Source organism: Vidua macroura, chromosome 12, assembly GCF_024509145.1.
Source record: "Vidua macroura isolate BioBank_ID:100142 chromosome 12, ASM2450914v1, whole genome shotgun sequence".
NCBI lineage: Eukaryota > Metazoa > Chordata > Aves > Passeriformes > Viduidae > Vidua > Vidua macroura.
The window spans coordinates 7,940,326-7,964,691 of NC_071582.1; the positions used below are offsets into that span (position 1 = coordinate 7,940,326).

Sequence of the window (24,366 nt, forward strand, 5' to 3'; positions counted from 1 at the left end):
GCAGAGGCTTTAATAGTATATTTTCTTTATTGAGTTCAGGGTTTTATTTTTACATAAAATACAACTCTTTTCTATGATTTAAAAGTAAGTTTCCAATAAAAATGTTTTCCTTGTAATGTGTAAGAAACTGGCTTATTCTTGAAGTTGCTGAGAATGTGAGATCTGCTTCTGTGAAAATGGTACATACAGGATGTTTTTCTGCAGCCTCCTTGCATTCTCCAAGGTTTCTCTTGGAAGAATATTTAAAACATAAAAAAAAAAGGATCATTATATGCAGTATTTGAAAACAGGTTCTGTAAGAACCAAAAAAATTAAACTAAGGTATTGAGTGCAATGAAGCAATTAAATTTCCTTTTGTATATAGTAAATATACACTTAATTTGCATTGGAATTAGTCATCCATCTCATACAGATTCGATTTTTATAGTAATGAGAATGGCTAGGAAGAGAAAGATGCAAGAATTCAGAGACAGTTTTAACTCTGAATAGTCTCCAACAACTTTCAGTTGAGAATTATTCAATATACTTTAAGATAACATTAAAACCTGCGGAAATGGGGTTAGCTACATTTCTTATGTGCTTTATCTTTATATGAAATCCTAAATAATCTAACTTATTTGCTTAGATAACCTGTTTTAACCTGAAAATGAATGTTTAAGTACAGGTCCAAGGGGTAAAAGGAAGAGAACTGATTATTTGTTGCTCTAGTACTGTTTTCTTTAGTTTCTTCTCTCTTCCTGTCTCTCCACAGATGAGAACTGCAAGGATAAATACTACAACTGCAATGTGGTGGTTCAGGCCCGGCTCTGTGTGTACACCTATTACAAAACAGCCTGCTGTGCCTCCTGCACCCGCGTGGCAAACAGACAGCCGGGCTTCCTGGGCCGCAGATAACACATCCTGCTCTGCTCAGAGCAGCAGTGGCACTCTTCACATGGAGCTTGGGCAGTGCTGCTTTGACTGCAGCAGTTGTAGCTTCTTAGAGATGGGGTTTATATTGCTGAGTGCATCAAGACTATGGTTAAATCTCACACCCTTTCAGTTACAGTTATTGTGCAGTTATCTCTTTTAGGATGTTTGTTGTAAAATCATGATTTTTTTAAAGCATTCATTTTTAAGGATACTATTATTTGCACCTGCTCATCAGATACTTATTTAAAGAACATACTGGCCTTAAGATTGTGAAATTAATGAAAACTAAAATCAGTTGCAGGCAATTACTGGAGATAATTGACCAGTATGGATGCAGCTGCTCCATTATTTTCTGAGTGCTTACTTTTACTTGGTGTTTTGGACTGCCTTAAGTTAGAGGACTAAATCAATGAAAGTGCATGAGAAAAATGACCTCCCAAAGACCCTTGAAAAGCATTTATCATCAGGTTCCTAGCACTCTAACATATATTTTTAACTACTTCAGTCCATTCATAATAAATCAGAGTCAATGTTAAGCTCTCTCAGTTGTCCTTTTAAGTGATGTCCTGTCCTTAGGCAGCAAATACATACACACTTGACTGCCAGAAGGTGCCTTTATATTTAATTCATAAACTCATAAAGATAGATACGTTTTCATAATTTTGTATGGAATTTAAAATACGTTCCCTACCAGAGTGACACTAGTGTCTAGCTCTTTAAGTCTTTAACAGCTGCAGCTGTCAGTGAGACAGGGTAACCAGAAAGGTGAAGAGCCTTTGCTGATATAAAACATGATTGTTTTCATTGGTGAGGTCTCTTTTCTGTAGGGGACTTATTTCAGAACTGGGATCTTACCTAATTCTTGTCTCTGCACTATTGTTTAACAACTCCAAACCAAAGTACTTTGTTCAGACCTAGTCTGGATATGTCACCAGTTTCTGAAACAACCACCAAAGGAGAGTGACCTGTGTGTCTTATAGCAGTCTGTTACTCCTGGTAGCAGGCAGCAGTATGAGTCTAGTAGCTGAGTATCTGTACAAAGGGGATCTTAGCTATTGGTGCTCTTCAGGTTTTGATCCGTTACTACAACATACTTGTCTGTCTTTGCTCAGTGTTTCATTGCACAGATCTATTCATACCACTCATCTTCTATTACTTAAGTATGGCTGCAGACTTAGAGCTGAATTTAAGTGGTGATTTTTCATTTCTGCAATTACTGTACTAAGCCTTGAGATTTGCTAAAGGCAAATAGTATACTATGCAGTGCAGATGAGGTTGTGCATTATCTGCATGTTCTCTAGCCTTTATTTGAGAGGTCTTTCAAATGTGTAAATAAGGCTGAGGGGAAAAAATAAACACCTCTACTTATTCAGCTGTTTATTACAGCATATTGCTAGTAAATTAGCGATGCCCATCTATGCATCTATTCCTAAAGTGCCTGATGTCCGAGTTGCAAAGCAGCTGTAATAATCTATGTTCAGTCAATCCCAGAGATGTGGTTAAGGTATGCTGCCACTGATGCAGAGCCATGTTTGAGCCTCATTGTGTATCCTTTTCTTCTTGCTGCTTTGGTGGAGAGGAACGCTGGGAGGCGAAGGTTGCTGGGTGTGAAACCAGTCACATCAGTTTATGTGCTGGGAGCCACAGGAAGGTGGAATTCCTGTAGTATAAAAGCTGCCTTGCATTGAGATTAACTTCTAAATGTTTTGATTTGGTCACTCTTGAAAAATATATTTTGGACATGATGAACTCCTACTGTTTGGCTACATGAAATGAAGAAGTGTTTCCCCTAAAATTTGGAGGTACTCTTTGTGACTATAAATTGTTGTATGTCAGCCCAAAATGTCATTGGCTGTTTCTGTACACTTTGACTTGGGCTTTTTCACTGTAAATAATAGACATAAAGTTGTTAGAAACAAAAACTTTAATTAGGAAACTTCAAGTTCATGAATCTTTCACAGTCTTCCTGTTTCCTTGTACTACAAAGATTTCTCCACAAAGATAACTTACAGATTTTTTTATCATATTATGTTCCTTAGATTCTTGACCAAAGAATGATACGGATAAAGTGCAGTGTAAACAATTCTGGAATCCAATGCTTCTGAATACAGATTTTCATCTGTGTATCTCATTGCAGCAAATCTTGACATACATTACATAATTTTTGCTGTTATCTCTTTCATCCCAAAGAAGTGTTTCCTGTCAGCTTGAGGGAAATACTTGTTCCATAAAAAGGCTTCCTGAAATCCCCAAGGCAAATGAGATGCAGAGGGAATCTGGTTTGCAGTCATAGAACAAATTCTTCTTACACATGCTTTGGCTGTGACACCATCAGTGACTCAGCACATAGATAGATCCCCCTATTTTATAAAATCTGTTATTTTGCTCTGGAATATATGGACATTAGCTTATTTTACAAAGATGATAATCTTGTAGGCTCTGTTAAGTTGCCACTAATGTAAAGAGTGTTTGTGAGAGCTATCAAGGAATATATACATACACATAGCAGTATAACCCTGTATTACATCTAAAGTATGCAGCTTTGTGAATTGAATGTAGTGAGCTATGGTTATACAAATTGTACTTTATTTTTAAGTAAAGAGATGTATTTTTCAGATGTAACCAGATTAAAAAAAAAAAAAAAAGGCAGTTTTACCTAATTGAATATCTAATGGTAAGTAAATATTAATGGTAAGGAAAGTACCAGAATGCTGCTGAACCTAATCATTTATCATCTCTTCTCATGTGTCAGCATTATTAAAATAGTTGTTCCTGCAAAATGAACTAATGAGCCCTTTTCTTCAGCACTTTGATATACTAATATTGTCTGCACAAGTGCTGTGCTAAGATTTCACCATCTCACAAAGCATGATTTTGAAATTGTGCCTATAGCAAGTGTTTGTTCTAATAGAGCAGTGCCCCAACTTAGGATGATGCCTGCAGGGGATCTGACTTTATTTTCTGTAAGTCAAAGGTGGCTTTAATGAATGTGGTAGACATAGAGCAGATGTGAAACCAGTATAAGTAAGTAATTATGCATATTATCAATTGCAAATATAAATTATGCACACTTCTGATTTTTAATGTTTTAATTTCTTTTTCTGACATTTTAACATCAGTCAAAAAATGCAGAATGGTGGAAAAAAAATGCTTCCTTGCCTTGAAGATGCCTTATGCAATCCAGGTAGTCCAGAGTAAGTTAGATACTTTATTGAAAGAGTCCAGCTGCTTATGGGGTAAAATCTGCATACAACTTCATGTCTTACAGGCATGCAGCTGGCCAAAATCAGCTTCTTCCAGAGAAGGCTCTGTGTCTCAAAGCACTTTCCATTTGGAATGGAGAATTCCTGGTGTAGTTGTTTATCAACTTACCAAGGGCTGGTCAGGGTTTACTAGCTCCTGTGCAATGTCATCTTCAAGCATATGTAGGTAGAATTCCTTGTGTACACCAAAGCATGCCAAATTTGAGAGACTGAATTCATGGAGTTCTCTCTTTCTCTCCCAGAAGATGGTGTGAAAACCTGAGGGTTGCTCCTCTGGGAATGACCTGTGGATGTGTCTGCCTTGGCCAGCAGTGAGACAGTCAGTGTTTGCTTTGGTGTCTGTGACCTCCAGCCCCCAGGGCTCTGAATAGGGAAGGGCTTGTTAGGAGGCAGGGCAGTGCTGGGGGGTGCAGCACAGGAGACTTGGGTGTGCTGCAGACCTGCCAGCCTTGAAGCTCACCCTGGATGGCCACAGGCTCACTGCAGGACCACCTCAGAACCCCTGCACAGGAAACTGCTGTCTTCCTCATTACACACATAAACTTCCTGCTTTTTCCCAATACTTCAGCAAATGGAGAACTTTGTGTATGAATAAAGCAGTGTTTAATGTTATTGCTTAGATCCCAGTGTTATGGCACTATGGTGCAGTTTTGTATCAGTCATGCAGTCTATAGTCCTAGACAGTGCCAGTGGTCATCACTGAGGGAGGAAGGAGGGAGGTGCTCAAACAGCCTATGGCTCATACAGGAGGCTTGGCCTCCTCTCTTTATAACATGTACCACTGTAAGTAGTAAAATGTGCCTTTTAGGGCTTTGTTTTTCCCCATCCTCATCCTGACCGATCTCCCTTTTACACCACCACCAATGCTTCTCCTCTCCTTCTTATCTCACTTTCATCCCTTTGTCCTTTGGATGACAATATTAAATTTTTCCAGAATTACTGAAAATCCTGAACTGGCCTTTGGTTTGTAAGAATCTGTGTTAGAAATAAGCCCAGCTGTTAAGAGAGCTGTATTTTTGCCAGCCCCTGGATTTTTGTGTCTGTGCACATCCATGTTGGCTAGTTTAAAACGCATAGTAGTAAAGGACATACTGAATTAATTCCTGTGCTGTGAACCTGTGGTTGCACAGCTGTAGAAGTCTGTGGTGGCCCTTCATATGGAACATCAATTGCACAGAAATAGTTATAGTCCTCACCAAGGAAAAGCCGTGTGTTTACCTGGTTTTCTTGAGACTTAGTGTCTCTGACTTCCTGGGAGCTGTTCTGTGTGTTGGGCAGATAATTCATGTGCATGCCTGTAATTGGAACAAAAACCATGAAATTTTGAACATGAAAGTAAACTTCATTTATTGCTATACTTACAGAATGTTTGTGGGAGATGAAATTAGGCATTGTTTAGAAAACAGAGTAAAATAATTATTTCTATATCAGAAATGAAAAATCATCCACTCGACATTTTCAATAAATTTTAAAGCAAACTTGTAATCATTATAATGTTTCACTGTGGGCAAAATTCACTGGGGGAAAGGGAGAAAATTTCATTTAAGAGAATTCATAGCAGACCTGAATTTGGTTCTTTACTTCTCACCTTTTAATAACCAGAAGTTCAGAGGAGCAAGAGTCCCTAGTTTTCTATTTCCCCACGTACTGTAATTGGGTACAGATAAGTACCATCATACCTGGAGAGGAGGGAAGCTTAATTCTGGTGAATCAGTGACCTCTCAGCACGTCATTGCTGCTGACCTGTTTTTCCACACTGTGTCTGGGAATCTTGAGACCAGTGGCCTTGGCAGGGTTTGGGTACATACCAGCTTGTGAAGTCCCATCATAGTCACTCAGGATCTACAGAGAGGATCAGGAAGGACGGGAGACAAAAGAAACCCTAACTCTTTTAATATGTATAAAATTGTCTATTGGACCCTCATAATTGATTTTGGCAGAAGGATATACTTTATTATAACTTATTTTGTTGTTATTTGTAAATACAAGATGTCTATGGGAAATATGTAATTCTGAGCTGTGTCTATGGAACAAGCCACTGCACCAAAATATTTCAAATATTTAGAATAGGCAGATTTTTTTATTAAAAGGGACCTAATAGGTATTTATTTACATATACCATTCAAATTTTGTCCAGCTTTTTCATTATACTAACCCATCTTTTTAGGGAATTTTATAGCACAGGTATTACATATATATTTCTGTATATATGTCATACTGTAAATTCATAATACAATTTTCTAAACTTTCTGATTAGCCAGTTCCTTGAGTGAATTAAAGGGGGAGAGCATAAGCAAATTGCTTTCTGACTCGTTCAGGAATATATATCCGTGGCAATGTACCTGAACCAGAACTGTACAGCATCATTTTCATATTGTATACATTTTCTCCTTGATGAAAAAATGTTAACTATTTTTGTTTATGACTAATTTATTTTTTATTATTGTGGAAAATAAAGTAACTCAAGATGAATTTATGTGACACGTTTGGGTTTTTTTTTTTTTTTTTGTTTGATCTGCGCTTGAGTTTCGTAAGAATTCCTCCTTTGATCTTTGCAGCTTCCAGCGCCTGCGTCGTTCTCGAGGAGCGGCCGGGGGCCGGCAGGGTGCGCACGGCCGCCGCGAGGGGGCGCCTTCCCGCCCGCCGGGCCCTGAGGGGACGGGACTGAGCGCGCCTGAGGCGGGCCGGGCCGGCAGCGGGGTGGCCTCGCTGTGTCTCACGGTGTCCCCGCGGTGTCCTCGCTGTATCCTCACGATGTCCCTTCGTTCGGGAGCAGATCAGTGAACGCAGGGCTGGCCCGGGCCGCATTCCGGGGCGCTGCGTGTGGGGAACCAGCATCAGGGGCACCGCGGCCGCATCAGGCACCCGGGCCGCATCAGGGGCACGGCGTGTGGGGAGCCAGCGCCTGTGTCCCTCTCTGGGGACACAGAGGTTTTAAGTGTTAAATAGCCGGGGGGTGGGAGGTAAGAGGGGGAGTTGCTTGGGTTTTTTGTTTGTTTCTTTTTGTTTTTAAAGTAGAATTTGAGGTATTAAGCTCTAAAATGATAAAATTATACAATAATAAATGTCTTGCTCTTCCCCCAGCTGCTCTTTACGTTTAAAATAAAACTTAAGTGTAAAATTAGGAGCCCTGTAGCAGCTGCAGTACTTCTCCATGGTGATTTGTCCGAGCCCTCAAGCCTGAGGATGCTGAGGATTCCACATCACCAGATGATGCTGGTTTCATTCCCTGCTTTCTGGGATACCTGCAAAGAGTGGACCTCTAAGGTAAATACAGAGGCTGTAGGCAAAGTTACAAGAGTTGTGTGCAACCCTGCGCTGAGCAGCTGTAGTTATTGAGTGCAAATGCTTGTCTTTAATGCCTCCATACCCTATTTCCATGTTAAGCTTTAATTTGTTCGTCCAGAATACCCTTACACAAACCGTTTTACATAGTTATTGCTAGCCAGTCTTAAAAGGAAATGGAAACTATTACAGAGATTTTATTGATAAGGTAAAATTCAAGTAATTGCTCTTAAAATGAACCCAAAAACTTGATTTTGGTTCTCCACTGATGCAAGTTCCAGTGAGGAACAAATATAGAAAAGGCAATCCTGGTGTCCTGTCCTGTTTTCTGATGTAGCTAGGCTGGCCTGATCGTTGATTAAGAGTTAGCTGCTGCCTTCAATCTGGTTGGCTTTGGTAGGGATTTTTTGAGGTATATAAACAGAGTGAATGTAGTATAACAGCTTTCCACAGAAAAGTGTGAAGCTCCTGACAGATTGCGAGGTTGGAAGGCATCCAGAGAGACCATCCACTTCAACCTCTTTACTCATAGCAGTGTCAGCTACAGCAAATTGCCCAGATCTGTGTCCAGTCACGTTTTCACTGTCATCCAAAGGATGGAATTTCCTGTTTGTTGTTCAGTTTGTGCCCTTTGCCTCTTTGCAGTCATGTCACTGCACACCCCTGAGAGGCGCCTGGCTCCATTGTCTTCATTCCTTCGCATCAGGTCTTCAGAAAGTTGAAGAGAAGTGCTCCATAGTCTCTTTCTCTGAACTATGAAGACTCCTAATGCTGGAATGTTGTGTTGTCAATATGTTGTCTTCAGCCAGGTGACTTCTACCGTTGAAATATCTGAGAAGATTTTAGGTCCAATCTTGGGATCCAAAGCAGAGATTTTAATATTGAATTGAAGCAACTATTGAGTGGACGAAAGGAAATGAATGCATATAAATGTCTGGCACAGCTTTGAGCACAGCAGATAATTTTATTGTATTTCCTTTGTTACTCTGGGCTGTTTTATTTTGTTTATTCTCAGTTACGCATTTTTGCTTGGGGTATTTTGAAGAAAAAGTGAATATTTGAAGAAGAAAGACTTCATCTTTCAAAGGAGGAAAAATCCAATAGGGTAGATCAGGAACCAAAAGTAAATTTGCTCTAATATTAAAATAACTTTCATACTTCATTCCTACTTATTCATTGTATAATTTTGAGTAAGGCATAGGAAGGTACATATTTAAAGTGTACATAATATGAAATTAATGTAATGCATCTGTACTGAAATGGAATTATTAGGACACATGCACACAAATGAATCAAAGAAGCATACCAGAAGAAAATCACATTGTGTGCTTTCAATGCAAACAGTATGTTTCTCAGCATTCAAATTTGGTTTTCTTTGTATTTATATTAAAAAAGAAAAAAAATCACTCCAGTCAGTGAATGATCCTGTGCAATTGTGTGGATTATAACTACTTCAGTCTTAGTATCTCTGATTCCAGCTCCTGAATCTTAAGTCAAATGACTGAAATAGCAGTAGATAGCAGTGGTATATTAACCTGTTGGGATCGGGAACTCTCTTCATTTTCTATTATTTTTGTTTTATATTAAGGCATATGAGCAAGAGTCAGCCCTCATTAAGAAGAGGTTGCTGCTGTTGTCTGTGTTGCCCAGACTTTGCAACAGTGAACACATGCATGGAATAAGCTTTGCTTAATTTTGGGGAATAGGCATATTCAGAGTGAGGGGATGCTCTCAGAAAAGACTTGTTTTGACTGGGGACCTGGCAGGAATGGGGAAGTAGATAAAATTTACATACAACCTCCCCTTGCTAAGAGCATCCAATTTTTTCTGATTTTAATGAGCTCTGAATGGAGAACTTGTTCCTTTCTAAAGGACAGGAGTTTCATTGTCATTTAGCTAGACTCATATTCCACATCAGGGATATGGGTTTTTTTCAGTTTTGTTCTGTTTTGGGTTTTTTTTTGGGGGGGGGGGATTTTTTCATGAATATGTATTTTAAAATATGTATGTGTAGGAAGTGTATTCTAGTTATGAAAGGTCAATCCTCTGGCTCTATCCCTTCTAGAGAACTCTGTTCCTTGCTAGGAACAAGCTCTTGTCATGCTGGAGTTGAACTTGGATGTCTGGCCTGGGAAACGACATGCTGAAATTTCCTTTGGGTGTACTCAGTTTTTCACCCAAAGTCTGTATTGCTTTAAACTACTCTTCCCCACTAATTTGTTCTAGAATCTTGCTTGCACACCAGATTCCTAATTCCTTGCATGCATTTTCTATCTTTTGCAGGCTTTTTTCAGTCCCTAGATCTTAAACAGCAAGATAAATGTAATTCAAAGCTGTTTCACTTAAATAACAGTCCTTCACAAACTGCTAGGATATGCCACCCATTCTTTGGGAGGGAATTTCTGTGGTGTTTATGCAAAGATACAGATTTCTCTTGTATTGTAAGATTTTTGCAATATCAGAACATTTTCTCATAGTCCCGTTGGATCCCGATTTGTCATTTTTCCACTGTGATGATGAATGTTTTTAGCAAAAAGGTTGAATCACTTGACTGTCCACATGATCAATGACTGATCAGACGAAGAGTGCTATAAAGCTCAGTTGCCACTTCTGCCATTCCTTTTCTGCTGCTGAAAACTGGTAATTTTTCTTTTAGAAGTGCAGAGGGAATGACTGCCTTCCTATGCCCTGCTTCCAGCTGTAAAGTTGTAGTTTCTCCACACTAAAACAATGTCAGCACATTTAGCATCTTTTCTGTGCTGTGATGGAAAGACATTGTATAATCCAGTATGATGCTTCTTGGATTTATTGATAATAATGCCAGCGTAGCTGCACATGACAGCACTTTCATCCTCCTTTTTATCATTCAGAGAAAGATTGCAATAATATATTTGAAAGTAGTTATCAGCTAGTTTGCTTCTTTCAGTCTGGCTCTACAGCCTCATAGTATTCTGCAGGAGATGCCAAGTCACTTTTTACCAAAATAGAACAGTTTTACTTTTCAGTTTAAGCTTAATATTTAGTAGAAACTAAAATCTGTCACTCATGTGAAAGTGACTTGAAGAATCTCAGTAAGTATTGTCAGTATCTTCATCTAGATAAATTTAGTATCATGGGACCTTTTATTTAAACACCTGTATTTCTGTTACATACCCACCTTTTGTGGCTCAGTGTGCTGCACAATATGAATCTGCACATTAATATTTGAATGTGCTTTGAACTGAATACATCTCAAGCTCTGCCTACTCTCTGGGTGCAACCGTTTTTTTCCCTGCAGTTATCACCAGCAGCTGAGAAGCTGGCTAGGCATTTCAATCTAAGGTGTAGGTCCTTTCAGTTTCAATCTGTGCTCATGCAGAGCACCTGTATGAGAAGGTCACTTCCCTTGTACTTGATGTAGATGGTTTTAGTCTGAGGCAGCAAGTTTCTTTGAAGCACTTCAAGCAAAGCTAAGAGAATTCTGAAATAAAATGTGATCCTTTCATTTCCATTTAAGTTAATACCATTAAGAAAAGCAATCCTTTCCACAACTGGAATTAAGGTTATTACACAGGAGAAGGAATGGAAATTGTGTTTCCCGGTAGGAATTATGTTTCCTCTGCAACTTTCTATTTTGTATTTCTATTAGCATATATTTTTTGGCTTTTCAGTTAGAAAATATTAGCTGCAGTTGAGATAGAAAGTGCCTCACTTCAGAGACAGTCAAATGACAATTTCAGGTAATATCAATGTGAACACTATTTTGGGTTGTTTTGCTGTGGGTTTTTTGGGTTTTTTTTTGTTGTTTTTTTTGTTTGTTTGTTTTTTTGTTTGGTTTTTTTTTGTTTTTGGTTTTTTGGGTTTTTTTTTTTTGTTTTTTTTGTAACTAACATCATCTTGTTTTATTTTTCAACATAAGTCAACATTTAGCTATGCTTGAGAAGTAGCTTGAGTTTTCCTTGTACAGTGCCTTTCATTTTTAAAACATTGCACTATGCTTTCCAAAATTTTGGGAGTTGGAAACAGAAAATCTTTCAACAGTGCCTTGCCCATTTCATACCAAAGAAACATGTCAAGGAGTTCTATTGAAAGAGTGGAAGAGCCTTGTAATAGCACTGGCTGTGGGAGTACTGTCTCCCAGTACCCTCTCTGTCAGGAATCCAGAGCTTTTTCATTAGAGGAACGTTCTAATCAGCGTTATGGGTCAGGCAGTTGATTTCTGTTTCCTCCTAACATGGTAATAATGAGAATATAACACTTTTCTTCCTCATACAAATCTGAAGTATAGAATGTTCTACCAGAGTGGGTAATAAGTTTATTTATCTGAATCAGATTTGTAACACTGCAATGTGGCCACCCTCCCCCCAAAAGAAACCCAGAAAAAAACCCTTAATTTACTTTCCTTTCTGTGAGGTATTTATAACAATGTTTTCCTGTTCTGTCACACAACCAACCTCCCAGCCATTGTGTTACAAGTGGTGAGAATGTTGTTTGACAACTAAATGAAAAAATACTTTTTGAAGCAGTTCAATGACGAGAACTTGCTGTGTTATACACTGCTTTGTGAGAGCTTAACTTGGTTTCCAGACTGTACAAAAAAAAACTCCTGCCATAAGCCCTGCACACACAGACCCCAGGGAAAGCTGCTGAAGACTTGAGGGTTGGGTCTTTGCATACAAGTGTCTTTCCACACAGCAAATGCTCCAAAGAACAAATTCTATAAATAGTGTAATTTCCAACTGCAGAGGTTTCTGTCCTTTTCTCTGGATTCCTTGCCAAACATTTTCTCAGTTCTGAAGTAGAGATGGTTCCGTAGCCAGCATGCACTTAAATAGCCCTTGGAGAGCTGTATTAGATTTTTGTTGGCTTTTGTTTGAACTTTTAAACTGTCAGATTATTTTAGCAGCATCTCTGGAAAAGCATTGCCTCTTAGTGTTGCTTGCTCTTTTCCACTGTCGTGACAACATATTAAAACCAGGCTGTGGCTGATATCTCTGTAACATTTATACCAAGGGTATTGCATTGCCATGCAGCTCTTTTCTGAACAGTGTCTTCTTTGCCTTAGAGTACAAAGGACTGTGGCTCAACAAAACTTTCATAACAAAAGAGATACAGATTTATTTGCAGATTTCCCAATGCAAGTTTTGGCACTTACTGTCTGAAGAAACTGTATTGAGAAAATGTTCATTTGTCTATCAGATGATTTTGAAAGTGAAATATAGTTAATGGTCATAAATCAGAACTGAAAAAAGCTCTGTTTAAAGGATCATGTTTAACAGAATAGCTGTGCTGTGACAATTTTCAAGTATTAAGTAGCTGAAATCTATATTTATAAATAAGGGATGCTAAGATACAGCCAGTTTATCCAGAATCAAGTTTCATCAAGAACTTGATCCTGGCAAATGTGTGTCTGTGTTGCTTCAGCATCTTTGCGCTTCTGGGGAATATTAGTGTAAGTTTCAATGTTTCCTTCTTCTCATAGGTAATTTCTGGTTATTTCTTAACTGTGGTACTGCAATATTGCACAATCTCTTAATATTGTGATCATACTACTAAATTCAGAAATCTTCTACAAAGACATCTTAAAATTAGAGTTACAAGTTCATGCTTTGGGATGCATAGCATTTTCATAATTTCATGGAGAACTTTGCTGAGACTACTCTTGAGGGAGCTTGGAGCTTGTTAGTGCAAGATCTGTTTCCATTGCAGGTGGCTGTGGTAAAACATCAAGAGAAAGTAGTGAGCCCTGAAGGTTGTCCAGGAAAAAAAGTTATTTCCTTCTTTTTGTTTACAGTGCATATTCTGACATCATTTGAGGCAACTATACAGTTTGGTAATGCAATTCATGATTTGTCAGGTACAGCAGATGGATGTGTGCCAGTGTTTTAATGAATTAACATGTTTTTTTCTCTAGGTTGTTCTGGGGAAGTCCTAGTCCAGAAATTTTTATTTTTAAAAAAAAAAGATTTTTTAAAAGATTTTTTTTCCTGATGTTTTCATTAGATTTTAAAAAGCAGCTGCAGTTGCTGGCAAGTATCAGAATGAACTCACAATGATATTCCTAAAGTACTATCTCAAACTAATTACTTATTCATTCCAACATGCTACCTACTGGTGATGAGTTTACAAACTGCTATAATTTGCAGCTGTGTTACTGTCTAGAGAGTCAAAAGTGTATGGTTGTGGTCTTCCTTTGTAAATGGAGTACAATAATTATAATAAACCTTGACACTGTGATCTTAACTTGAGAAAAAAAAAGCCAAAGTAGTACCTTTAGGATTTAAAATTAGTAAAATACCTATTGTTCATTGTGTGCCTTGCCAGTAAAGGCTTGCAAATTTGATGCAAGTGGTTTAGCATTTGTAATAAAATCTAATCCCTTATGTGCCATGGAAAGCAGAAAGAAATGACAATTGCAGTTAAACAACTTATAGATTGATAGTTGCAATTATGCTTCATTAACTAAGTGTTGAATGCCAGCTGCTGGATAGGACTCAGGTTCCATTCTGGAACCCCCTGGTTACATTGCATCCTAACCCAATTGAACTCAGCTGAAATTGGTAGTCATGATTTCTTCTGAATTTTTAACTGTAAATCAGTTCTGTGTGTTTTCTTGCCTCAATCTACAGCCATTTAAACATAAACATTCCACTGGAGTTTTAGCTGGGTAGAACTAGGGCAGAAAGTTGCCAGCAAAACAATCATATTCAGGTGCCTTGCTTCAAGAGAAGATATAACTGAGGCTAAAAGCACAACTATTTTACAACACTGAAAAGCATCTGACATGGGCTTGCTTCAGTAGCTAAATGTCACAGTAATGACTATGGCTCCCATTTAGTACTGTGAGAAAAGAACAAGGGGAAAGGAAAGTGTATTGTGAGAGAAGGACAAAAGAAAATGGGAGTGTGCTGTTGTCTGTCTGGGAGGAGGAAGAATGAGAAGGTTCTTTGCTCCCTTTATGCCTTGTCCTTTAGCTTTTATGTGTATGTTAACCATTCAGACTTCTGATTACTTCAGCTAATACTTTACACTTTTAAAGGCTGAAGAGTCCCAGAAACTGGATACTAAAATGTGAGATTATTTTGAGCTGCATTGAGTTTTCAGTCATCCACATGGATTGGGAAATCCTAGTGTTGCATATGAAGCAATGATCCATGAGCTGACCACTAACTCTTAAGAGTTAATATTTTATTTTTCTAGTAAGAGCAAAAATTAAAAAAAAAAAAAACCTTCCACAGCTATCTTATTTTGTTTGAGAGGATCTGAAATGCAGTTCCTTATCTATGTCCAGATTCTGCTCAAACTTGCCAGCAGCACAAGGGGAATTGTTGAGAGGAGTCAGGGAAAAGCATCAATCAACTTTGTAATGTCTGTGCTAGGAAATCTAATTATCTGATTATGCTGGAGCACCGTGAAAGCAGGGTAACAGGATGGCTGTGGGATTAGTGAGCTTTGTGGCAATTTCTCCAGATAGCAAAGTTGAAAAGCATTATGTTCAAGCTGAGTACTGTGTATGCCATCTTTTTCTTCTGTTTTTTTTCTTGCAGTGGGAATTGTGGAGTAGTATTAAATGAATTAATTTCACATGTATATAGGAGTATCTTTTGTGTTCAGCTAGGCAGAAGCACCAGTGCAGTGCACATATAACAAAATCCAAACTGCTGCATAAAGAAAATGTCTTTTATATCCACAAGAAAGTCCTTAGCAGTGATACAATTTTGCACTTTACGTGGCTGTATGTGGGGTGAGTGGAGGTGACTTGCAGAGTCAAGCGAGTGGTTTGTGAGTGGGTCAGGACATGAGCTTCCATTTGTGAAAGGTTACAGGGTGTTCATTGCTCTAGAGCCTGGTGCAGTACAGATGCTGGGGGAGAGCTGCTCGTCACAGCGTTTCTCCTCAGCACTCAGAAGCAGCCACAAGAATCCTTTTTACCGTTCCTACAGCAGCTATTGCAAAGGCTCTGATCCCCTGCAGGCAGCTGGTGAAGTGGCCCAGAAAATGGTGGGGAAGAGTGAGTAAGTATAAAATGTGTGTACTGACTGATCAGTGAATCCAAGAACTTATTACAAAAGGAAGATTTCGTGTGGGTTTATGTTAGTTTTGAAGACTAGTTTCTCACTTTTTCAAGTATAAATGTATTCTGATTACTGTCAGTTTTATCTGTGTGATCACAGCTCTAACTGTCATTACTGAAGGAACAACATCCTGTTAGTATCTGCCAAAGAGATTGAATCATAACTTTTTTAGGGTAAACAAAACATTTTGCAGAAAGAATTACCACCTGCATTGTGTTGTACCCTTTTTATTTAATCAGCAGCGTGACTATATTTTAACAGAAGCCAGATATTTTAAATATGACTTGTTTTTCCTTCTACACTTGGCCAAAATTTAGGAGTTTGTTATGACTTCCGGTTCAAAAGACTTGATCTTATTTGATTATGGAGAAGCCATAATCAGTTTGTTGGTGACAGAGCTGTGCTGTGCAGCTGTCTGCTGCAGGCTTTGAGGTCACTCTTTGGAGAGTTCTTAATTGACCTGTTTTTTTGACTGAATGTTTGTTTTCTTTTATTAGTTTAAAAATAAAAAGGTATGTATTTTTGTAAAAATGGATCCCATTCTTTGGAAAGTTTATTTTTATAGGTTCCTGTATTTTTCATTCTTTTTCAGATGAATAATTTTTATTCTTTTGTAGATGAGTCAGTGGCCTTGCCTGACAGGCAAATCCCTACTGAGAATTTAGTCAATTCCAAGTGCCATTCCTGGGTAGATGACAAAAAAAAAAGTCTTAAAATTTTGTAGCTTTTTTCATTTCCTCCTACCCCCTTATTTTTAATGGGAACATATTAGAAATCCTGTGCATTTTTTCAGATGATATCAAGTTATATGTAAATTTCTCTCTAGAAAGAATTGGAATTAGGGTGGGTTTTTTTTAGCTTTTTTTAAGCAGAATTTTAGGTCTCTTCTGGTATCATTAAATGTGTCATTCACAGGAGTGCATGTAAGAATGTGGCCTTTATTTCTTGAACCTTAGCCTAGATTATAATAAAATGGGTCTTCTGTCAGAAATGAGTGCCAGTATCTCTTCAACTGTTGCACTTGACTTTGTCTGAATTTGATTACCATTGTCATTGCTTCCACAGCAAGAGCCCTTCAGAGGTCATGTTGGAAAGCTTTTGGAGGGCAAAGCAAACAATCTTTTTTCGGAGATGGAATTGAAATTAATAGTGTCCTTTTGGGCTTTGTCTTTTACTTTTGACTAGTTTTAAATGTGGAAGATGAAACATCCTGTTCAGAATGCATTGAGCAGAATCATTAAAAAAAAGATTCAAACCTTTTTGAGGCTTCCTACTGACAGTACTTTGGGAGTTACTTGCATGTAGAATCATAAGTCAGTTTTACTTTCTGTTGTAGTAGTATTGAAAGTGCTGAATGATTGATAGATACTGTACTATAAAAGAATCCATAATCTCTTTCAGCTGATTATTGTATTATAATGTGATTTAAATTGAATCTTACTCATCTTCAGTTGGGAATACAGTAGTTACTGTTCATGTTCCTGTCTTTAGAAAGGAAATTGAAGGAAGTAAATTTTTAGGGGCAATGATGCTGAATTGAATAGTTTGGTGCACCTGTTCTGGATGACGACATTACTTGGTACAATTATCTTACAGTGTATCAGATCTAATAGAGTTCCTGGTGTTTGCAGCCTTTGTGTGTTTTCTCTTAGTAACTTGAAGATTGAATTGTTACTGCAGTCTAGGGAGGTGATTTCTACTCTGCATTAGTCCTGCTGATGCTCAGCCTGCATGTACATATAAGCTGTGGCTGGTTTTGTGCTTTACCCCTGTACTGTGCTTCTCTGTGTTGTCTGAAATAATTAAATATGAAGGTGTGATTAGATAAGATCCTTGCACTTCCCCAGCCTTTGCACAGCTAATTCCACATCCAGTAGGAAGATTTTTAAGGAGAGAAACATACTGTGCCCTGTGTCTGAAAAATAATGTGGTGGGAAATATATTACTTTTATTTTGATTGGGTTAGAAGACAGCTACATTAGAAATACTAAAAGAAACCAAAATTTGATACAGACTGGTTTGACAGCAGATTCCAACAGCACATACACACTTTACTTCAGTTCAAAGCAAATTGCAAGCACTGCTTGGGAAATTTTACAGTTTGAAATCATTTAATCTTAGCTGTGTAATGAAGCTGTAACAGTTGATGAAAGCTGCTATACTCATATTCAGGCACTTAACGTAATCTGAGATGCAGAGCACGTTTGTGTTTAGAACTGCTGAGAATAGATAGTTTGGGAAACTGCCTCATGGCTGTAAGCTGTGTGTGGCAGGGGAAAGGAGAGGAGGGTCTCTAAAGATGGTGTGCCAATGATAATCTTCAATTGCTTTTAATAGTTGAGAAAAGGTGAAGTTTGCTGATGGTACCAGATGCCACCTTGTCCTACCATACATTCCAGGTGGGTTTCACTTCTCTGGAGGATGATGTGTGTTCATCCAATAATCTGAATTTCTGTGAGTAAAATAAAGAGTTAGGTGCCATATAGATCTTGGGGAAGGTATTAGCCCATATTGCAGGGATCTAAACAACCTGGAATTCTGTAGATTCCTTTGATAATTTTCCCATTTTTTGTGTTCAGTCAGATTGTCTGCAATGTGCAGAGATTAAATCTATTTATCTTGGCATGTATTGTATTTTTAATGCATTATAGATTACAGGATTGTGTTTGTTCAGTTCTATCTTATTTGCTATACTTTATTTCCTCATATTTTGCCATGAAATCCTGTTTGAAGAAAATCTGTTACGATTTAAGAAAATAAACAAAAGCTTGAGAAGTTGAAAAATGCATTTATAGTGACAAACTCATTTACCTTAAAGTCCTTGTGACATACAAAAAATCCAGTATCAAAATAAATGTTGTTATAGTCTCTCCATCAGAAATTAAGGGAAAGCAGCAGATGTCCTGTATGAACAATGACTATGCTGAAAGGAAAACTAAATAATCTAAATGCTAAAGCATGATAAACTTTAAATCTCATACTTAATGTATATGGCATTAAACTAACCATTTAAGATTTTATACATTTGTACTGTTTAAAATTCTCAATTTGCAGAAATCCTGGCCTAAACTTCCCCAGTATTTGTACCAGGCATGGATGGATGCTCCGTGCAGGGTTTAGTGAGAGGCCACAGTGAGTCTTGTGAGGAGGACAGGGCAGGCAAGGCTGGGCTGGTTTTTACTGTGCTGCACAGGGGCTCTTCACCTTTATTGCAGACACCTGTTAGAGCAGAGCCCTTCTGCTCTGGTTAGCTGCACACCTCCGGCTGCAGTCTGATAACACAGCCTGACTGCAGCTGAACTTCTTGTTTCCTGTCTAGTGCACATCTTTGTCAGCCAGTTTAGTGGGGTTTTCTTTCTCCCTTTTGCCTGGATGTCTGTTGCAGGAGTCCTCATAATTCAAGCCTAAGAAATGACAATGGAGTCCTAAGAGTGGAGATCTTGGGTGTCAAAGGATGAGCTATTTTTTTGGTCACATCAATATAGGTCAATCTTCAAAAAACAACCATGTGTTAATCTGCGTGCTACAGGGCTTAACCTATCTGAAAGGAACCAATCTGAGAGTTGCTTCACATTAGAGTGTTTTTCTTTTAAATGATAAAACACAGCCAGACCTTACAATTTGAAGGGACATCTCTGAAGGTATATAAGGAAGCAGTAGTCAGCTTTGCAAGCAAACTGAAGTTGGAAAATAAACTTTGTTGCTTTAGCAATTACAGAAACACACATTTGAATTTTATTTTTTTTCCTGAAGTGTGTAAATAGGAAACATCGTCACTTCATTTTTGTTAATTTGGGAAATTTTGTCTCCTGGCTCCTAAGATTTGCATACCAAAGTTGAGTAGCAGTCTTGCATTTGGGAAGTATAAGACTAGAATACTAAGCACTCAATCTCCAGGGCTGGAAGAGTAAATTCAGTGACTTTGTACTGTCTTCTGTAGTAGGTGGTGATTGGAAAACATTACATTGAATATTCAGTCCTACATTTAATGAAAATTTACATAAATCTTGGATCACATGTTGCCTTTAAGCCATGTTTGTTCAGATAGAGCACAAAAGCTTCTCTCCTCTCTGGAGGAGAGCATTTCTGAAGATGCTGTAGGTGGTTTCCGTTGTCAGGAGTCTACTCCAGGCTGAAAAATCCTGTCCTTTCATTTGTAGAGATTAATGGTGCAAATTGAGGTTACTCCTTTATATTAGTCCAAAAGAAAAATATGGTGTCAGTTCTTTAATTCTTTTCAGACTTGTGAGCAGGCCTATACCAGTAATTAGCTTCAAGCTTAATCCTTGAACAGAAAATAACATCAGAATTTTGTCAGCAAGAGCAGGTTTCTAAACTAGAATAAAGCAAACCAATTCTAATTAAAGCAGCTGATCCAATGTAGCTGTTATTTAATGTAGCAGCTATTTGCTCAGTGTAAGAATTTTGCTGTATAGAGAGTCAAATTCACCTGTCTTGAGTAATGAGTTCTTAAATAGAAGAAAGCAAATGGCAGAACAGTCCTTTATCTGGTATAGCCTGCGAGTTTGCAGAAGACAATGGCTGAGGACCTGTTTGAACCAGTATTTCTATGTGGACAAGATGAATGAGGTACTACAGTGAAACTAGGGAGATTTGTCTTAACTCTTCTTTCATTACCTGATTTTTTTAGTACTATTTCTATTCTTGTTCTAGAAACTGCAGTGGTGGAAATGATGGAGGGGCAATATCAGATCTTCCCTCTCCATTTCATAGTCTTTAGCTGTCCACTGGCAGAGATTGACATACTGCTTGAAGAGTCCTTCCTTAAGTGTAGGTGAAGTCCCAAACAGTGATAGAAATATTTTGAAATAAAACAGGTTCTAGCAGGAAATGGCACAAGACCTAAACCGTGGGTGAGCTGTGATTCTGTTTACAAAAGCAGCGTTCAAGATAGCTGAAGATTATCAATCTTCTAGGCCCTCAGTCCAAAGAATCGTTTTAGAATTGAAACGAAGTTCTAGTTACTCTTTAGAATGATGTGGTAGTAGTTAAAACATACGGTATTACTTCTCAGTGATGTGTAAAAATTAGATCAAAGTTACTCCTTTCATCTACATCACTGTATTTATATGGCGTGTGTAAAATGGTCCTTTTTTAATTAAGTAAGCTTTTCATTTCTTTGAGGTTTTTGAATTATGAGCTTTACTGTGATCCACCAACAATGTTCTTTCAGTGTATGAAAACTTTGGAGCAGTGCCTTTCTGGTTTGTCCTCTTGCTGCTTGCTTTTCTTGTGGTTCATATAATCAGTTGCACAGAGATACTTTGTCTGTGTTTTTTCAGATTCCTTGCACTTCATGATCCTGGCATGTGTCTGAAGTTCCTTGCAAGGCACATGTTATACTAATAGTAAATGCAAATTCACGTAATTTATAAAGTGCTAAAACATTTGAAAATCACAAATTTATGATATTTTCATATTGTCATCTTAAAGATTGTTGGAACATGTATGTTGACATGAAAACTGTGTACAAGACAGTGTCCAGTACTTGGCCATGTCTCAGGACAAGAAAGAGTGTGAATTTGGAGAAGGTCCTTCAGTCATGTGAGTGGTACTAGGTCAGTCACGAATATTTCTTTAGTAAAACTAAAAAATCTTTGTGACTGGCCTAGTACCATTCTAAAGGTGCACAACTGTTAATGTATTAGAAAATTCTAAAGGTGCATGACTGTTAATGTAACAGAAATTTAACAGCTGGTAAAAGTTCTGTTATAGTTATGACATGATTTGGAATTGTGCAGTTTAGTCTCAGACAGCAAGATAAATGTTACAACTGTGGTAAAAGCATGAGCAGAGATTCAAGGCAGACTTTTCCCTTACTACTGCTCCCCACTGTGGCTTAAAAATTGTTGTCTTGAAACCAGTTATCTAAATCAATAATGTGCAAGACTGTTTTAGCCAATGTGGCTTCTTTTATTTTTGATTTTTTTTTTTAACCAAGCAGGAGGTCTATTGGAGGCTAAAAGACTGAGAAGCCATTAAGAGTCTTTCCAAGTTTGGTTTAAATAATTTTAAATGTTCCTATCTCATGTGTATAATTCCTCGGGGAGAAAGTAATGATGGATGCCACTTAATGGCTCTGCAGAATGTGACTAAAATAGAAAGATCTTTCACATTCTGAAAATAGAAATTATACAAGATGGCTATTTCATGTGTTTCAGAAATAATGTATGCCCTTCTTGCTGGCAAGCATAAATTGTAATGTAAAAATATGCATGAGCTTCCTTCAGTGAACATTGTTTTTCTGTCTGTGATGCACCTTTCTAAACTGGTTTGTACCTTATTCAGCATCTTCAGTGCCACAGAGGAAAGAAATCCTTTTTGATTCTGAAGGCAGATACTCAGCATCAGAGTCTATCAACTCAGCATCAGGGTGAATCATCAACTTTCCTTTGGCACTCTGTTTTATGTTGGAGTATTTATCTACGTGTAATGGAAACTTCCAAAAAGAAATAGCTTCAGCATAATAATCTTTTGCCCATATTGAATTAACTGTGAGCATAAAAAGGAAAATATTTCATAATGGCTGCAATGTAGGATTATTTTCTCATTAGGAACCTGAGTAGCAGTTATATGGCTTAAAAGTGAAATTAATTAGTTTCTGTTGAAAGACCTTATTAATTCTTACTATTATTATAAATACTTGGGGAACATGATCCAATGAAACAGAAAATCAGATGATCAAAGAAATGATAAAATAATGACTTCACCTTGTTATTATTATGAAGTCAAGTTGTGCATTTCACAGTTCTTTAGAACTGTGATTAATTAGATAACTTTGACTTCCATCAAAGCATTTACAAATATTAGCAAGCATGTGGTTCTCATTTTTCATATCTAGACCTTGGAAGCATTTTATCTATGACCTTCCTAATCTTACACAGTGCTGTAGGGCTTTGGACTTTTTTTCTGTGTCTTTGCCCAAATTGCTTCTCACACTCTGTTATAATAGCCCTGGTTTTTAGCAGGAATGACGTGCTGAATCAGCTTTGATGGTGGCAGACAATACAGAGTCTTGAGAAGTATCTTCACCTGGCTCAATTTTATTTTATTTATAATGTGAAACGGAGATTATGTCCTTTTACAAGATCGTGAAAGACACTTTAGCAGCTGACGCTGTTGAGCAGGACGGGAACAGAGAACTCCAGATCAGAAGGCTAAGAAAATGAACTCTCTCTTTATTTCAAATGTGCCACTCTATATATAGAGAACATTGAGAAGACTAATTTCATTGGTCTTAGAGTAAAAACATCCCACACCATTGGTGTGCAGTGAATGATACACAGTGGCAGGACATATCTATAAACAATGTGAATAACAAGATAGATTAGAGAATTATTTACATTCTTTCCCAACTGTTTCCCAGGCTCTTGCCTGGTTAGAAAACCTTTCTCTTTCTCTCTGACTGAGCTGAGAATACCCACAAGCAGCATTTGCAGTCTTCCTTAAAAAGAAGAAAATGTAAATGAATTATGGAGTTGTTCCACAGTGGTGAGGTTGAGCCAAGGTCCAGAAAGGAAACAGAGTCCACAGGTGTGGATCAATGGGGTTCACCACCCGGCAGAGGCATGGCAGAGCTGGAGATAGGGATAACAGTGGGAGCTCAGGCAGGGATAAAGGCTCAAGCTGAAATAGAGCCCCCTGCTCCCTCTGCAAGGGCTGTCTGGGGAGTCTTCCAGTGAACCTGGGCAGTGCTCCTAAGGCTCTTAGCACACTCGCAGCCCTGGTATTGGCTCATATCCATGCCTGCTTTTAAAGATAAGATGTTTTTCCAGGAGGAAAATGGGAAAATAATATCCTAAGGAACAGAGAGAAATTGGCAATGTTATGAGACCTTTATGTAATTAAAACACGTCAAAGGCAATAATTAAGAGTAGTGGTCACAGGCAAGAGTTCTTCAATACAAGCAGCAGCTGCCAGAGGGGAAAAGCCCTGGATGGCACCAAGTCAAATTGCTGTGGCCCTGGTGGGCCATAGAATCATTTGAATTGTTTCTATTTTTGGATAGATTATTAATATATTAGAGATCTATTAATTTGAAGTTTCAATAAAAACAAGGTTGCCAAAGATGACTGGAGAGCCTCAGTAGATTACAGATGCTATTAGAGAAGATTTTTCTTATCCCTTGACTACTGGCCATTAATATGATCAGTGTAAAAATTCAAGTCTGTTTCCTCATGAAGTGAAAAAAGGATTCTAGCTGCAGGGACTGCTTATTTTTCTGGTGGGTTCTAATGGGGAAGGAAAGTTGCAAACAAATCAGCCTTTGATGTTCTGTTGTCACTATCTTTGTCCCCATATTGAGGAAAACCTTGTATAAAAACTGTGCCCTCTTGTTCTGTTTGGTGGTCTTTACACAAATTTCAGTTCAAACATGACAGGGAGGGCAGTGAGCAGAGGGTGGACGGCTGACTGAAGGTTTCAGTGCTGAGGTAACAGGATAGGGAAAAGCTGTTTTGAAGCAGAGTGACAGAGAATCCCCAGGCAGGTTCAAGAGAGAGCCCTTTTTAAGCAGTTAGGCCTTTATCAGTTACATTCCATTTAAGTACAAGTGTAATTCAACCAACCACCATAAACCATGGTGGACACATTACTTCTTATAACTTGTTTCTCTACCTCTAATTCAGCTGAGTCACTTTCCCATAGTCCTTTTCTACTTTGCCAAAGTAACAGGCCTGAGCCATGAATTTACAAGGGTAACAAGGCCCTTATTTTGTAAGGCTTTACCTACACACAACAAAAAGCCTGTGTCAGTAGGAGTCCAGACCATTTACAGAAACAAGATGGGCCCATTTTCCCATAGAATCATTTGAATTGTTTCTATTTTTGGA

The 24,366-nt window shown here is 38.1% G+C and overlaps 1 protein-coding gene and 1 long non-coding RNA gene across 3 annotated transcripts in view; both read left to right on the top strand.

The window, feature by feature from the left end:
• THSD4 (thrombospondin type 1 domain containing 4) overlaps positions 1 to 6,656 on the top strand; it is a 243,561-nt gene extending 236,905 nt beyond the window's left edge. For both annotated transcript variants that reach the window (XM_053988291.1, XM_053988293.1), the window contains one exon: positions 752 to 6,656. In XM_053988291.1, the coding sequence (XP_053844266.1) occupies positions 752 to 894 (143 nt within the window). In that variant the 3' untranslated portion in view covers positions 895 to 6,656. The remainder of the gene's footprint in view (positions 1 to 751) is intronic.
• A 516-nt stretch (positions 6,657 to 7,172) lies between these two features.
• Positions 7,173 to 24,366, top strand: part of LOC128813356 (uncharacterized) — a 49,267-nt gene continuing 32,073 nt past the window's right edge. The window contains exon 1 of the long non-coding RNA XR_008439001.1: positions 7,173 to 7,442. This is a non-coding gene — a long non-coding RNA (uncharacterized LOC128813356). The remainder of the gene's footprint in view (positions 7,443 to 24,366) is intronic.